Source organism: Ambystoma mexicanum, chromosome 4p (assembly GCF_040938575.1).
Source record: "Ambystoma mexicanum isolate Mex_15411 chromosome 4p, UKY_AmexF1_1, whole genome shotgun sequence".
NCBI classification, from domain to species: Eukaryota; Metazoa; Chordata; class Amphibia; order Caudata; family Ambystomatidae; genus Ambystoma; species Ambystoma mexicanum.
In genome coordinates this window covers 743,727,290-743,744,407 of record NC_090927.1, presented here as the reverse complement: position 1 = coordinate 743,744,407, position 17,118 = coordinate 743,727,290, and the positions used below count along the sequence as shown (strand labels likewise).

The 17,118-nt window shown below is 43.5% G+C and overlaps 1 protein-coding gene across 6 annotated transcripts in view; it reads right to left on the bottom strand.

Moving 5' to 3' along the window:
* TTK (TTK protein kinase) overlaps window positions 1–17,118 on the bottom strand; it is a 1,085,566-nt gene that overhangs the window by 904,344 nt on the left and 164,104 nt on the right. For all 6 annotated transcript variants that reach the window (XM_069606303.1, XM_069606306.1, XM_069606304.1 and 3 more), the window contains exon 4: window positions 7,293–7,399. In XM_069606303.1, coding sequence (XP_069462404.1) covers window positions 7,293–7,399 — 107 coding nt within the window. The remainder of the gene's footprint in view (window positions 1–7,292; window positions 7,400–17,118) is intronic.

Sequence of the window (17,118 nt, the reverse complement as noted above, 5' to 3'; positions counted from 1 at the left end):
ATTCTTTGATTTTGTCCCCAACTGCTTGCCCCATCATTTGGTCCGTGAGAATATCAGATGGCAGCCTCCACCTCCAGAGGCCTCTTTCCCTTTCGGGAGTCTGGATGTCCAACCACAGCGGGGCATGGTCTGATAATGCTATTGAGCCCATTTCTATTCCTTGTATTTTCCCTATCAGTCCCACTGACACCCAGAAATAGTCTATTCTCGACATCGTGATGTGCACATGCGAGTAGTACGTAAAACCACTTGCCTGACCCTTCAATTCCCTCCAGGCGTCGCGTAATGCTAACTGCTCCATCTTTTGTTTAAGTTGTTTGGATGGGGCCCCCTGACCTTAAGTTCCTCCCGCACTCCTATCCAACCTAGGTTGCCAGGCCATGTTCAGGTCTCCTCCCAATATTACCTCTCCTTTCGCAAACCCCTCTAATTTCTCCAGGGTATCTCGGAGGAAGCCATCCTGCCCAGAGTTTGGTGCATATATTCCCACTAGGGTAAGCCTGATGCCCCCTATTGTGACATTTGCAAATGCGTACCTCCCTTCCCTGTCTACCTGTGTATCTATGAGAGTTGCCGCCAGTCCCCTTTTTACTGCTATCATCACTCCCGCTCTTTTTTCCCCCGGCGTTCGCCTGCGCCCAGAACGTGTACCCTCTGAGGTTTACTCTGTCTATTCTGGGCTGTTATATGCGCCTCCTGGAGGAACAGAATGTCCGCCTTCTCCCTCCTTGGCAGAGCCTCCACTTTTTTCCTCCTCGCCGGCGAATTCAGCCCTCTCACATTTAGTGAAAAGATTCTGAACTTCCCCATCATGTTTAGTCTATCGCTGCTGCTGTCTTTCCCGCTTGGTGTGATCCCATCTCTCTTCCGGAGTCCGTCCCCTCCCAGTTTCCCCCCCCACAACCTCCCCAACAGCCCCTGAACAGTTAACATTAACTCAACTTTTATCCCGAGGAGGGCTCAGGCACCTAAGGTTGCTAGGGCGTTGCGCCCATCGCTCCTTGCCCTCACTTGACTCGGGATAAACTTTGCGGGGGGTCCTAAACCCTGCTTCATCCACAGATCTGGATAGTGTCCCTTCCTGGTCTCCCGCCAGGCCGTGGAACGTCTGGTATTCCGAGATTTCTCGTCTTCGTCTTCTCCCGCATTTTCCCAACTGGAGTTGAACTGACAATTTTTGTCGGAGTTTTCCTTCTACTCCCCTGCAGGTTGCCCTGTGAACCCCCCCTACCCCCCACCCCCAATTTATTTTTATTTATTTATTTTTTCGCACAATTTCCCATCCTCTCGGCCCCTTATGCGGTCCCCCCCCTTGGTTCTGGCTCCACTAAGGTCCACCTCCTTCGTTTGCAGATCCATTATATGGAGTCCTTCCTCACTGGTGGTTACTCTTCTCTGCTTGCCTTCCCACTCGAACAGAAGACCAAAAGGAAATGTCCACTTGTATCTTATCTCTCTCGCCACAAGCTCTCTCACCAGTGGGGCCATCTCCCTCCTTTTTAAGAGTGTCGCCGAAGCCAGATCCTGGTGTAACTATTTCCACCCCATTCATCCTTATGTGGTCCATTTGCCTCGCTCTTCTAAGGATCTGCACCTTCAGTGTGTATGAGGAGAGGGCCGCCAATACATCCCTTGGTCTTTCCCCTGGGGCGCCTGTTCTTTTTCGGGCCCACCCTGTGTACTCTGTCGATTCCAATGCTCTCCGCTTCTTGTGCCTCTATTACATCTCTGAATAATTCTTGAACTGCAGTTTTGAGGTCCTTATCCGACATTGACTCGGGCATGTACTTTATGCGGATATTGGATCTGCGGGAGCGGTTTTCCAAATCTTCGCACTGAATTTCTAGATTATGGGTTAACCGAGCCAAGTGTTCCTGCGTTTCACTGTTTTGTCTGGCTTCATCTTCAACATTTTGCACTATTCTCTCTATGGTGTCCGTCCTTTCCTCCAGCTTGGCCACATCTATTTTCAACTCATGGACTGCCTGCTTCATTTCGTTCCTCATTGAAGTAAATTGGTCCTGCACTGTGGACCTGAACTTGTCTTGCAGCTCCACGAACCAGGCATGCATGTCGTCTTGACAGGGGGGGAGATTGCACTGGTTTGGTGGGGCGGGGGGGTATCCATTGTGGATTCTTCAATTGATCTGTCCCTTGAGGTTGCCATGGCCTCCGACGACCACATATGGAGCAAATTTGAGTCTTGTCTGGGTGGCTGCGTCGCAGCTTGAGATGCGCCCCTCTTCCCCTTTGCCCTGGACATTGTCCACTAGATATGGGAGTCCTGTATTGTCTCCGGGTGTCTCTTGAGGTGTTGTGGTGGGGCACCTGCAGTGTCTCCTCGAGGTATATCTGGTTATAGGGTTGTTATGGGATGGAGTTTTCACCTTCCACCAATTGCGTGTGGTCGGGGCCTCTGGGCGGCTGGTCATGGAGCGGTTTTACTGTGGGGAGAGTAATGTGACTCTCCCGTTCACTCTTTGTCTGTGCTGTGTGCTCGTCGTTGCATTAGGGTCCGTTTCCACCCCCCCTTGGAGCCACGCCCCCCCCCCTTCCGTGTTTTATTATATGGCTGAGGCATTCGCACCTCTGACCGTGGAAAGGTGCTCTTTGTTGTGCGCCAGACCGGGCCCTTGTTAGGTGGGTAGAGGAAGGGATGCCTTGCACGCACGCTCACCTCTGTCTCAGGGTGCTCCTTTCCTCCGCGACTTGTGCCACCTCTTCTCGCCGGTCTCCTGGGTGCGCGGAGGCCCTGTGTGTCGCGCTGTAGCCAGCCATTGACCGCTCCAGTGGGATCTTCTGTCCGTCCTGCGGGCGCTGAAGTCCCCGGTGGGGATCCGGTTGAGCCCGCCTGGCCACCTGTCCCACTACGTTTATTAGTGTGCTTAGTTTCGCTTCAGCGCCCGTTATGCCGGGGGTGGAGGGAGCGGGAGGTCCTCTCGCACCCGGCCTCGGCGTTGCGTTGACGTCCACTCTGCTCCCACGGTTGTGTTGCCGATGTGGGCGCAATGAGCCCCAGGGCGTCTGAGTGTTTTTCCCCTTTTTCTTTCTCCAGCCGGGGGAAGTCGGATGGCCCTGCACGCACCTTCTGGCCCACTGGGCGGTCCTCCGGCTTTGTCTCTGCGCGGCCTCTCCTGGGAGTCTACTTTGTTCTCCCTCGATGGGGGAGGGGCACTCACTTCTCTCGGCGGTGTCTACCCCGGGGGTCTTGTTGAGGGATTTCTCGCTGCTCCTGTGCCCGCAGCTTCTGGGGAGTTGCAGCTGATGTTCCGGTGCTGAAACGCTCGGAATTCAATGTTTATGGTGCTTTATTGTTGGCGGCCCGGCGGGAGCGCGGTTCAGACGCGACTTCCACTGCCGGCGGCCATTTTGGATCTCGCAACTTTACACTTTTACTCCTACTTTTATTTTTCTTTATTTAACATTGCAGTTACCGGTATGCTCTGTACTGAACATGCTGAATGAAGAAAGCAGGTCATCTTTTCCCTGGTGCACACTTGTGCACATTTGTTACTGGCAGTGTCTTTTTCGAGTACTGAAAACACAAATTGGGTGTTCCTTGATCTCAAATCATGCTTTTTGGACCACATTTGCCAGTGATTTTCCTTTCTTCTTAGGTTGAAATCGACAATTAAGGGCATGCACATCGCTGCAAACCAGCTAGGATTGCCAAGTCAGTGTTTTGTGTGGGAGAAATGGGTTTTGGAATTTTGTCATACCAATCCACACTTCAGCCAGGGTATGTTCTGTTGCTGGGCAGTATGCAAGGTGGCCGGCTGTCCCTGGTTGGACAATCTACACCTGTTTAAATGTAAATGTTGCAGATGCCTTTCATATGTAGGCATCTGTAGCTTCCAGGCCAACACAACGATAAAAGGAGATGGCATAGCCATTCATCTGAAACCAAAGAATCAACAGACATCTGTCAGAGGACTGCTGCCGCATTAGCCAAGCCAACCACTACATTTCTGACCCCTGCCTTCTAATCTAGTGAAAAGACATGCATCAAGTGCCATCCTCTTGTGCTCTGGTGGGATCAAACAGTCTGAACCCCTGCTCTGAATCCATTCCTGTTTCAAGGTCTCTGTCGTTGCTAGGTCTGCATTTGGGCTATATCTGACAAAATGTACTGCAACTTTGCACAGGCTTTCCCACCTCGTTGTCGCCATCCTCAGAGTTCTGCGGGGAACTTGCAAACCAGCTGCCGCCATCTCACCATGAGGAAGTCTCTACTGGAATCAGAGGCTCCCGAGGGCCTGCAGTCCCTGTCCTAAGTCACCCAAATATCCACAGTTTACTGTTTCCGAAGTGTCCTCCCCATGCTGCTGGATTCAAATTCAAGGAGTCTTCACGGTCTCCTGGGTTCTGCCGGAGCTTGACTCTGCAGGGGCAGAAGCCGCCAACACACAGCCTTTAAACTACAACAAAGCCTACGTAAGGCCTTGTTGTCCACACAGATTCCCTGTCCCATGGCGTATGTGAGGTTGCAAGTCAGACTTGTGGGGTCGAGATATCTGGAGTTCTTTTTGACTCCCTCATTTACTTGCACTGGAAATACATCCCTTAATTTAAAAGAAGCTAACTTATGGGCCAAAGCCGTTGGAGCCTGTGTTAGTCATCTGGGGTCTGTCAATTCTACCCATTCAATAGCTGGAGGACTTTCTGGGTCTTTACTTAAGCAACTTTTTTACAAGAACGTGTTTAAAACAAACAAACAATAAGAACACCTTTGTGTAATAGGCTGCACCACCATAAAGGTTGGGTTGGAGGCCTGAACTGTTGCTCTTGTAGTTTTAAGTATTTCGAGCATTCCGAATGCTTGTAAAACTAACCCCAGCCCCATGTTTAACCATCTAAAGCATGGCCACCTTTTCTCACAAAAAATGGTCAAATACTCTCAAAAAATGTAAATACAGACTAAAAATACCCCTCCCTCCCTCCCCCCCCCCAACAAAAAATAGGAAAAAAATACATGTAGGATCTTGCGCCCCTGCTTTCACCCTCACATCTCCATGGATATGTTTGAACCAGTAGTGCACGTACTGCCACAGGAAGAAACTATTTTAACTGCCTGATTGGAAGGAGTAAACATGTATCTTTTAATGTGCATTAATAACTAGGTGCAAATAAATAAATATATTAGCATTTTTCAGTTAAATTTTTTTTACGTGCTTACAAAATACTCTTATTGGGAATTGGACTTGCATTTTTACTTCCTAAAAAGTCATTTTACTCCCAACTTAAATAATAGGGATTAAAATACTCCCACTTCCAAATCTTATCTGGAGCACTTATCTACAGTGTTCATCACTTGACTAAATGGTTAAAGTGGTGGGGTTTGTACATGAGTTTTAATGGCCTTTTGCACCAGTTGTGTGTGTATTTTACAGTCTTCCTTTGTTAACAGTATATTGCAGTACTTACCTATGTGTTCCTTAACAGAGGTTGCTCTTATTAACTGTACTTCATACTAAAGCTCCCTCCTCTTCAGTCTAAGCCCAACTGCTCAGCCGCTAGACTTTAGAGAGTTTGGTCAATGACTAGAACGAAACTGGCTTAACCTTTAGATTGGCTTGTCAGAATTTCGCACCAAACTATGTTCTGAAAACCCACGAGAAGCAAAACGTGGCTGCCGGCCAGCAAAGAAAAGTCTCCGTGCGGGAGCAACAGATTGTGGCGACCCAGGATTAGCCAAGACTGATATGAAGCAGAGTTGTGGCGACAGAGGCTTCCGGAAACCAGGCTAAACCAGTGGGTGCAGACAGGAGATATGGATAAGCCCATATTAGCACAACAGCAATTTTGGGCCTGCCTTGTGGTCCTCACAGACAAAACCCTAAACAACTAAAAATTGGATTTAGAAAAACACATTACTACCCCAATGGCTAACATACATATGGCTACCAATGCAGAAAAACATGCTGCACCACTAGTGGTTTCAAAACTATATTACAGCTGCCAGCAGCCACGCACACACATAGGTGATAGAATCACCCTACGACCTGTTCTAGGTGTACGTGGCTCTACCATACGGCAGCACATGTAAAACATGTGCTGTGTAGGGCGAATTCAACCAAGTCCTTCTGGCCGTAAATAAATGAAGTCAAGATCAAGCAAAACCAACTGAAAAACGCAAAAGGTTTAAGGTTCCCATAAAATGGGACCAGAGAAACTCAACACTGGAATTCTGTCTCAACTAACTAAACGGCTGTTCTGTTTGCATAGGCTCTGAACAGAGATTGCCAAGGCACCCTTTTTGTGACTGCAGTCCAGTTTAGATTGGATAAGGGTCTCCCAAGCATACCAATACTCCTTTGTGTGACTTCACAAACACCACTTTCATATCTCCCTCCAGATTTCCTCACTCCTTCACTCAAGGCTTGCATCCTTGGGGGTCCTTCGACAGTCAACCAACAACAAACAGTTATTCACAGCTAATTCTACAGCTGCCATAATTAATCTTGTCAACGCAAGGGAAAACTTCCACCACCTTACGCTACCCACCACTTAGCCAAAACTATTTGCTACCCTTTAGCTTACCAAACTTGATAACTGTTTGAGCCTAATCCTTGGTCTACCCCTTTACTCGTCCCAACTACATAAAGTTCTCACCTTCCCTACTCAAATACCCTATATACCATGATGCATCCCACCTCTACACAGAGACACCATGCTGGTAGCTCTCCCTGTAAAACAACTCTTGCTTGAAGCCCCCACTCCCACTACATTGCTGACTGCATCTCTCTACCATCCTTCAACTCAATAATCCTCCCTCAACCTTTCCGTCCCCATGAGCTTCCATGCCTCTACTTGCCCCCTCCATTGGAATGCCCTACCCAAGACATTAACAGCAGCCCATCAGTGGAATTGTTTAAAAGCAGACTTAAAACCCATTTACTAGCCAGTGAAGAGGTGCTTCCTGTATCCGCTCCTTAAAGTCCTACAGACACGAGCATTCCCCTCCTTCAAATGTCACACATTACTTTCCCATTGTGAATATGTATAGTTATCACAAGCTGAGGCACCGGGCCCTCAATGTTGATCACATTTATACCTGTCCCTGGTCTATATCTCATATCACCCTAGATAAGTTGGTCTACTCTTAACAGGTATACACTTACTATTGTAAAGCACCCTATGCTGAGACTGTCTCCATAATCTGTATTGTTTCCTATGTGCGTCATCTCTGATCGAAGTTACACCTCTAATGGTCAATAAATACAAAATAAAACACTTTATATTCCTAATTTAAAGCCTGTGAATAAATGTCTACTAAATTGAAACATACATACCTTGTGAGAGTTCAAATTGTGCAAACATAACATGCACAAATGCAAACATTTTGCAGTTCATTCGGGCAATCTGGAACTGGTCACGGGCCTCTTCTGGACTGAGGTCACTAGAAGATAGTTCATCAAAAGATTAGAAACAATAATGCGCACCAAATTGCGACTGACGCATAATATAATTTGTGAACACATCCCTAATCTAATCCATGCTTTGTCTACAATGTATAACATTTGGAAAAGCAAGATAAACTTTGATGCAGTCCTACCTAAAAGATGGTTGGTGATACTCACAGATCTGCTTCCTTATAAAGTACGAACAAAACAAACAAATGTATAAGTCACGCAGATTTGCGCAAATCAGTGTTTAGGCCACCAACCTTGTCAGCTGCATTAACCTTTTCATTTATTATTTTAAGAAGTTTGTTGCATAAACGCTACAATCATTTCAGGGTGTTTTGTACTCCTCTGCAGATTTGGGAAATGGACACAAAGCGGTATGGACATACAATGCCTAGAGCAGTAAAGGTTAAATAGATGCTGCAGTCTGAGTGTATGCAAAGGTGCAAAAGGTAGGTCGAATGTGCGAACAGAATGATTTATTTGGCATTTGTGAGTCAATATGTGCTTTTAGGGCAGAGGAAGTAGGAAGGACGACTGGTGGTATGGTTTGGGTGTGTAAATGGTATCGGCAGAAAATGTCAGCCAAGAAAATCTAGGTTATGCTATTGATTTAGAATTGTATTCTTACGTTCAGGACACTACTCCTTTTTCGTCACATTGTGGTGTGTAGCATTTTTGGGGCATAATATCTGGCATTTGACAAGTTAATCGCACAGTGTGTTGGCTCAGCCTAGTTTAGAATTCATAGCATTAGTAACTGCCAGGGTAGAGATACGAAAACATCTGTGAAACAGTCAGATTATGAAGATTCTTTGGTGATACCATTTGCATAGGTGTTCCGTTGGGGTTTGCGCCCTTGGACGTCTAGGTGTTCCGCATGGATGAGAATGGCTTCCAATAACAAGATGCCCCATGTTATAATTTTTCATCTAGCGCTTTTAAGTATTGACATTTGCAGAAGTTGCTGAGAGATCATCATTACAAGAATCTGCAACTATTCATGACCTATCCTCCATGCACGGACGTTGTTAGACAATCTTTTCTTTTTGGAGCTTTCCGCCATCAACTTCAATGACAGCCCCAGCTTATCTGTAGATTTGTGAAATCATTGACAGATAATTTGTAATGAGGTATTCTTCCAACCCCACTTCCCTGCTCAACTTAATTGTTTTGGGGGCACATGTCAGTCCTTATGGCCACCAGTACATGCATCTCTTTGTCCCCCATGTATATCATCTTTCTCAGTAGCCGTACTACCTTACCTTACGGAGAGCACTGCAGTACATCCTTATTTCTACTTTCGTTTCTTTTTAGTCTACTTGTCTCGCTTTCCAGTAAAACACAGACAGGCTGGTGGCAGTGGTACACCCAAATATCAGTCCAAGATACATAAACTCTGTTTTAAGCCCAGTTTTTGTTTTACACTTTTTTTGCCTTCTTCCTCCCAGCCATGTTTGGAAAGGGCCTCATATGGTTGCGCATTCTCACAGCCCCTTGCACCGAGATGGGCATATGCTTCTCTACAGGGAGACATCTACATGGTGCATCCCTTTCAGAGTAGTGGGCCTAAGTAAGGTCGAGTCCTGCACTACTCATTTTGTCCACTGAAGATCAGAAACAAAAAACAAAATTGCTGACCCTGTATTTTTTAATTTTTAATTTTATTTTGTTTGGCTGACTCACTCAACCTTTCCAAATTACATTTTATATCATTTTAAAAGAATTGATAAAAACATGATTCGCAATAAGAATAATAAAATGATCATATTCCATAGTTAAAACCAATGTTAAAACCACTGTTATATTTACAGAAATTTCCCTACTCTGAGTGTTTCTCGCAAGACTAATTCATCTTTATTCAAAACTAATTCTGCCAAAAAATTCATAGTCGCAAACCCCAATGATTTGGAATGTATATGAAAAATATGAAACCACATTGTCTCTACATCTATCTTTACATATTGTTCAAAGTAGGTCCAAAAATATTTAATACGCATTGGTTTCAAATTGTCACATTCCACCAATATATGTTTCAAGGTTTCCATTACACTATTACAAAATCGACAATTGTTTTTGGGGTGATAGGGAATGTCATTTCCCCGTTACCTCTCGTGTTTTCCAAAGATTTAATCTTAAACGCAGAAGACCTGAACAATGCTTTCTATCAGGGGACTGAAATAGATATAGTTCCATCGAACCATGACATTTATGTGCAAATGGGTTTTTCTTAAACACTAATTGCCACAGCCTTCCCTTGTTTGAATCCAATCGAATTCCCATAATTTTTCCTTCGCCAGCTATAGTTTTTGTAGAAGGATCTCCTCTGATACAAGCATCGTCCATAATCTCCTGAGCTTTCGATCTCCGTTCGAGCATAAACGTTTCATTAGAGATTTTAACATAGACACTAGGGTTAAAATGTTCTCTTTATCATCTGCGAGTAAGCATTTACGATAAAGCATAAATACTTTCCATTGGTAATGAGCATATAAGGAAATCAACCCTAGCTCATGGCGAACTAAAGTTGAGGTTGGTAACTTTAGGACTGCTTGCCAAAAGAAGCCTTCCAATTTATTCCAGTATACTCCAGATGTTGGCGCTTTTGTTTCTGATCTGTAAATTAGAATTGTTTTCTCTTCATAATAAGTAATAATAGGCATAACAGAAAATGTACCAAATCTGTTATCAATGATCCGAGCTTGCGGTGTGGCTGTACTTAGTTTTGCTTTCAGGCTGGTCTCATAAGGCATATCCCGAGGATGGTTATTTATATTGACCCCTAGGTATAGATAAGATGGTACAATTTGAAGATCTACTTTGTCCAAATGCCATACATTTTTACGACAGCGTTTATTTCCATTTCCAAACTGCATAGTCAGAGGTTTTTTTGTATTTATTGGCATCATATTTTGTTTAGCATATTTTTCCAGGCTTTTCAGCATGTTTTTTAGCCCAGACAGTCTTTGATAGTAACAGCTCATCAGCATGGAATAGCCATTTTACTTCCTGACCTTCTAACTTAGGAGAATCTGTTATGATATCTCCAAAACTCATACCCATATCAAAAATAAAAAGTTAAACAGAGTGGATCCAAAAATGCATCCCTGCATCAATAATCTCCATGTCATTATTTGCTCTGATAGAATACCCTCTCTGCTTAACCTTATTTGAATTGAGGTTATCTGCGTGAAGTTCCACAATACATTTAAGTATATTCCATGGGCAATTTTGCTTCAAGAGTTTCAAAAACAGTAGTTCTCATGGTATCGCGTCAAAGGCCATTTTGAAATCAACGAATGCTATATACAGAGCTTGTTTTTCATTTTACAGTGATTTGCAATAATAGCATTTAAGGCTAGCAAGTTTATACTAGTCCCAAGTCCTGTAATAACCCCTGTTTGATACGGGTCTCTCAAGTTCCTTTCGGTCAGCCATACATTTAATTCTTTTAGCACAATGTGCGCAAAGATCTTGCCAGGACAGTCAAGTAAGGCTATTAGTCTAAAAGAGGAAGGATCAGATCTATTTCCTTTCTTATAAAGGGGAACAATCACTGATTGTTGCAGGTATTACACCCGATGACATAACATTGTGAAAGATCTTATTAAGAATTCTTGCCCAGATGTCCGGATCTTTTTTCAACATTATATTATTTAGACCATCTGGTCCTGATGCTTGTGATGTGCTTAATTTTACAATAAAATATTTTAAATCTCCTTCATCGAAATTCAAAAAGTGATTCCCCTTTACATCCTGAATTGCTAGCTGATCAATAGTAAAAGGCGTTTTGTAAATGCCTTGATAATATTCATACCATGCTTTTTCTGCTATGGAGTTCGATTGAGCTAATTCTTGTGACTCAGTAGTTGCTTCATTCAGTAACCCCCAGATGTCAGCTGTGGATTTGGCTACCATCTTTAATTTTTGATAGCTTTGGGCTTTCCTACTTCGCATCCAATTCTTGTATACTGACTTTAGATGTTTTACCTGCTTCAATCTTTGTAGAGATGGTAAGTACTGTATTTTCCGAATCTCACATTTTAGCTTGCATTTCCTAATTTTTACTTCTAAATCAAAAGCATGCATATGTCTTTTCCCCTGAAAGTTGGTGGTGTTTGGTTTTGATACCACATATTTTTGGATCAGGGATACATAACCACTTTCTCCTTGTACCTTAAGTGATGTTTCATAGTCTTGGAGAGCATTGGTTGACCATCGCAGCCAATTTTTACCATTGTTGGCTGTCCCTTGACTTTTTAAAAAAAAAGTCTCTCTTCTTCCAGGTGGCTTCCCCGTTGCATGACCATGTTAGGCGTAATTGACAGTGGTCACTCAAGTTGTTAGGAGTCATATGCAGCGACTCAATCATGGACAGTTGGTTACTATCTGTGAAGATATAATCTATTGTAGCTTTAGAGGCGCCTCTATGCCATGTATAATGGGCAGGACCATCTGTTTCTGTTGCCCAATTTAACATGACATATTGTCTCCCTTTCATCAGATTGTTCCATCTTATTTCTTCAGGCTTTTGGTTCGCCATCACGTCTGATATTAGATGGAGATTTAGATCACCCATAATCATCACAGAGTCCATATTCCTGACTAGTGCTAAACTGTCTAGTGTTGTTTCTATCTGCTCAAAGAACTCTTCTGAGGATAATTGGGCTCTGGCCCAATAAATGTTTATTAATCGCCACGGTACAATCTGCTTTTTCCAAGATGATCAATTGGATGAAAGGCGAAGTTGGCTCATATAGTTGGGCGTTCAAGTTCTTTGATTTCTTCACAGCTACCATCAAGCCTGCTATGGGACGGCCTCTTACTAACTGTACTGCCGGTGTAAACAATATATGATATCCGTCACATATAGACATACTAGTCATCCATGTTTCTTGTAATACGACAATGTCAGTCATTCAAATTGCTTTCCTTCGAGTTAATAAAATGATGGAAGCCTCTGGTATTCCAAGACAATAAGGAGACAAGCTCCAATACAGGTCATTGTTATGACTGGTGGTGATTTTCAGCTTGATACATATTTTGAGATTGTGGTTGATGATGTGGGGTAATTGATCTTTCCACCCCATAAATTCACAAGCTTTTCTTTTCGACTTTCTCATTTTGGCTCCAGCTAGATTGATTCGGTTCCTGAATTGGTGTGAATCCCATCTCATTAAGTATAGACCTTTCTTCCTAAATTATGTTCGCTATTACCGTGGATCGTATGGATAACCGTACCCTTGATCATTATCTAGAAATTCAATAGCATTAATATCGGAGGAGATTATATTTCTTAGTTGTGATACATCTCTACATATATTCATTATGCTAGAGCGAATTAGGTAAAATTTGCCAAATGGATGATCGACATTCAACAATTAAATTATGGTAATTCATCAATGGTTGTTGCAGTTTCCAGCCCATAGGCTTTTTCATATTTGCTATTGCTCCTTGCATTGGACGGAAGTCAGTAAGTGCACCATGTTGTCCTACATTTGGTTGTTTTTGTATTGGATTTTTTCAGACCAACTCAGACCTTTCAATGTAGGTTGATACCTATGAGTTATTACAGCATTTTGACTTGATGTTTTGTAAAGCCTGGTTATTCTGTTGGTTGAGTTAATATTGGGCCACTGATTTTTTAATTTTTTCCCTTATTTGTTCAGAGGAAAACCTTTGACTTTCTATTGCCTTTTTAGCGATTTCTTCCTGTACTTTATTTGCTTCTTGTTTACTCTACATGGCCGGCTGTTTTATATCTCTCTGTAAGACTGTTTTCTGTGCTTGGTAATTCTGCCAAAGCCACTACTTCATTGAGTGGTTCATACGTCATAATCCTGGCAGGCTTGGCTTGTTTCGATTGCTGATCCTTCATCTTCAATTGTTCTTGTGCCGCTTCCTTGATTGATAATTCCAGTTGTTTTTGCGATTTGTTAATGATTTTTAAAAATCTCCTTGTTTTCGCTTTGAGTGTTCGTTAGTATAATTTCCATCTTTTTCCTCATTTCAGCAGCTTGATTTCCTGATAATTTAGCTTTGTTTATTTTAGAGTTTTTAGAACTAAAGATTTGAAATGTTTGAGCATCAACAGCTTCCTTTGGCTCGCCCACCGGAAACTGATTTACTCTTGATTTCACTTCATTAGATAATAAATTGTCATCAACAAGAATTGTTGTTACTTCCACTAGATCTTTTTCACAATTAGTCTTTAGTGCAGCGGAAATTTCATTTGCTTTTTTCACTTGAGCATTACCGCAATTCGCCTTTGGCGGGCCGGGTTTTCTTTCATTTTGTCCATATAGACTCTCGCAGAACACCTACATCTGTATACCTCTCTTCTTCCATTTGTGATCCTACCGTTGATTGCTTACAGTGTCTAAATATTTCATTCTTATCACTTTGAGTATCCTCATTGTTGTTAGCATGATTTATATCCTTTCAATTTGCTATTTGGGATAGCATAATAGTTTGATAGTACATTATTTGGTCCATGGCTTCATATGTTTTGGTTAGGGACAATAATGCCATATTCATGGCGGCCAATGTAATATTAAACATTGTATGCCCCACTACATTCCCTTCTATTGCAGTACACTGAGTAGCTGGACGATTTGGCCCTCAATTTTTCATTTACACATTTATTTGCTTTGGTGTTGGTAAAATTCCAGGCAGCAGGTGCGGTGAAATCTCCGACTCCACATGTTCATAAAAATTCATCGTTTGTGTATTATGCATTTCTTCACTTTCGGTTAATAATATAGAACTTTCCGCTTGAGAAATTGACATTTTTCCAACTAGGTTTTGTATTGGTGAAAATTCCTCCAGTGCATTAAATCAGCAGTGTTAGAGTGAACAAAAACAATTTCTTCCTCAATTCAAGATGTGTTACTAATATTCATAAAATCTAAAGCCTCGTTGTGAACTTGGCCAGTGATATGTAGTTCATTATAAGCTGCTCTTAATCTTTTTTGATTCTCCACAGTACATCTGGTAGGCTGAACGGTACTATGATTGGCTGACATTTGCTCCCATGTTCCCGCCTATTCGCACAGATTGCCTTCAATTGCCATCGTCGTGTCTGAAACCACTCCCATTGTTGTGGCTCCATTCGATATTACAGGCAATATCTTTTTTAAGGCTACCATTTATTTTGACTCCCAGACCTACCCATTGTTGAATATTCATAGCAATTTTAGTAGGTTCTTAATCAACTCCCATAGACTGAGAAGAGAACGTGGGCGTCCTTTGAGAAATGTCTTTCTCTAGCCATGATACAAAGCACTTTTTTGTGTGCAGGAGATTCCCCATTACCCTGAATAGTGGCATTACTGGATACACATAACGGCATTCCCGATTTAAAACTGTTTTGAGAAAATTACATATTTCCTGACAATTTCAATAAAAAACAGGTACATGGGGATTAAGATGTTTCACAGCACACTACTATTCAGCCGTACTCTATTTTCATAGAGTACTCTCTGCAGTAGCAATCTCAGTACCCAACTACTCGGGGATAATGACCCCACTAGAACACTTAGTGTATTGAATAACACTTTCCACTATTCAATCGCTGTTACACAATACGAAAATTAAGATACAGGATTACCAAAGCCAATTATTTCAACTACAGGTCAACAAAATTCCTTACTGTGCATCACAAGATAATACCACCATATTCTTTGATCAACCTTCCCAGCCCAGCCGAGCCCAAGACAGCCTCAGACAGCAGCCCTTTACACAAACGCCCTTCTCACAAAAGTGTGGGCGTTCCATGTAAATGGGATTCTGTGTCCCAAAGGCATGGCTTCCAACACTTGGAAAATATTTCTTCAAAAAGTCACTGTGCACTGGCAAAGTCACTTGATTCGTGTAGAAAACGCTGCTACGGCTCCAATACAGCAGGTCACTGCGATCCGCCACAGATAGCAGCCCTTTACACAAACGCCCTTCTCACAAAAGCGTATTTGGTTTGCATCCTATGCAGTTGGGACTACTCGATTGCATGGATGTAGTCTATGCCTGGGTCTAGAAGCTTCCCAAGCATCCACATAGTAGGACTGAAACCTTGCAGCTCTGCTGGTGCTGCTCTGTCCAAGAGGAGAGTCTTCCTGGATCCAGTGTCCACCAATCCAGCTTTGGTGTAGATGCAGTCTGTGTCTAGGGTCACTGAACTGCTTACTGCACTGGATGTAGTCTTGGTGATCCTTCTACATTGTGGGGTAGTCGCAGTCTCCTTCCTGCAGCTTTACCCAGGACTAGCCAGGCGCACTAAGGTGGTGATCCATTCCTAAAAATGTTGCTGACAGACCGGAGCCACCGAACCACTGGACCCAGCGTCATTCAAAGACGATGTGGACCCACAACCCAGGGGCCATAAACAGGAGAGCTAGTTAATCTGTCTGACATCAATTACCTATCTTGGGTTGTTGCTTTTCGTGGTTGGAGTTAGAGGGTCCTGGGTGGGTGCTTGCTGGTTTTAAAGCACCCCTATTGCCCTTGCATTCCAATAGGCATAAGGTCCACTGATAGGCTACCTGGGCAGGACTTGGTGGTGCAACCAGAGTATGGCAGTACTGTCTGGGGTCCACCTGCACAACTGGGGATAGGTAGCTTCCCCTGCCCAGGACAGCCATCTTAGATCAATCATGAACGTTTTGTGCTGACTCTAGGACTACTGTTGCCTAGAACTCATTGATCCCCAAGTGAGAACTGTGACTAAAATTACAAAGTGAAAATTATTGGAAAAGTGACATCATCAAGACTGCTCCCCTGTGCTCACCAGTCCATTGTCTAAGCAGTGTTCCTCCTCCAGGCCTTCCAGGACTTCTTTGGCAACAATGGTATCCCTCTGGCGTCTCGGCAGCCTTCAGCATCCCCAGCTCGCTCAAAATGCTGTTTCTTGCTGCTGCTGCTACTGCTGCTTTTATACACCCAGCTAAAGTTGATGGAGTAAAGTGTGAGTAGTTGTCCCTCCCCGACTGACCTCATTATCAGGATAACATGGAATTCATTGCCCATTGATTCCTATAGGCAGTAGGATATTGATATGCTTCTTGGTCAGTCTCTAACATGCTGCGTGCTGTCTGGTGGAGGTAATGAGCTCTCCAACATGAGAGCGATGTGTGTTATCCTGGTTTGTGTTGGCGGGGTGACGAAATGTTTTCCTCCCGCTAGGTTGTCCTTGTTCCACCATTGAAGTGCTGACGCCACAGCCTGCAAAACCACCACTAGATCATCCCACCCTTCTTGCGCTTGAGACCCTTGTTTACGTAGAAATTCTTGCATTGTACGCATGTGCAGCCTTGCATGTGGCACAATGAAGATGCATGATGCCATATCAAGAAGACGCATCACCTTCCTGAATGTTAATTGGTGACTAGCTGTATAACAAGGCATTTGATGCAGCTTGGTTTGGACCCTCTCGCTGGAGGGGAAGACTACTGGGTTCTTCTGTTCGAATTATGTCCCTAGGAATTTTTTGACTTGACTGGAAAATATGCTGGATTTTTTATTGTTGATAGAAAATGCTAGTTGAAACAAGAGGCTTATCGTTTCTTGGGTGTGCTGCCGACACATCTGTGGTGCGTCTCCTGTTAAGAGTTAGCCATCCACATAAGGGTACACTGGGATGGTCTGCGCAGCTGCGCTGCCACAGCTAGTACCTTTGTAAAGACTCATGGGGGCTGACGCAATCCCGAAGGTTAGTGCT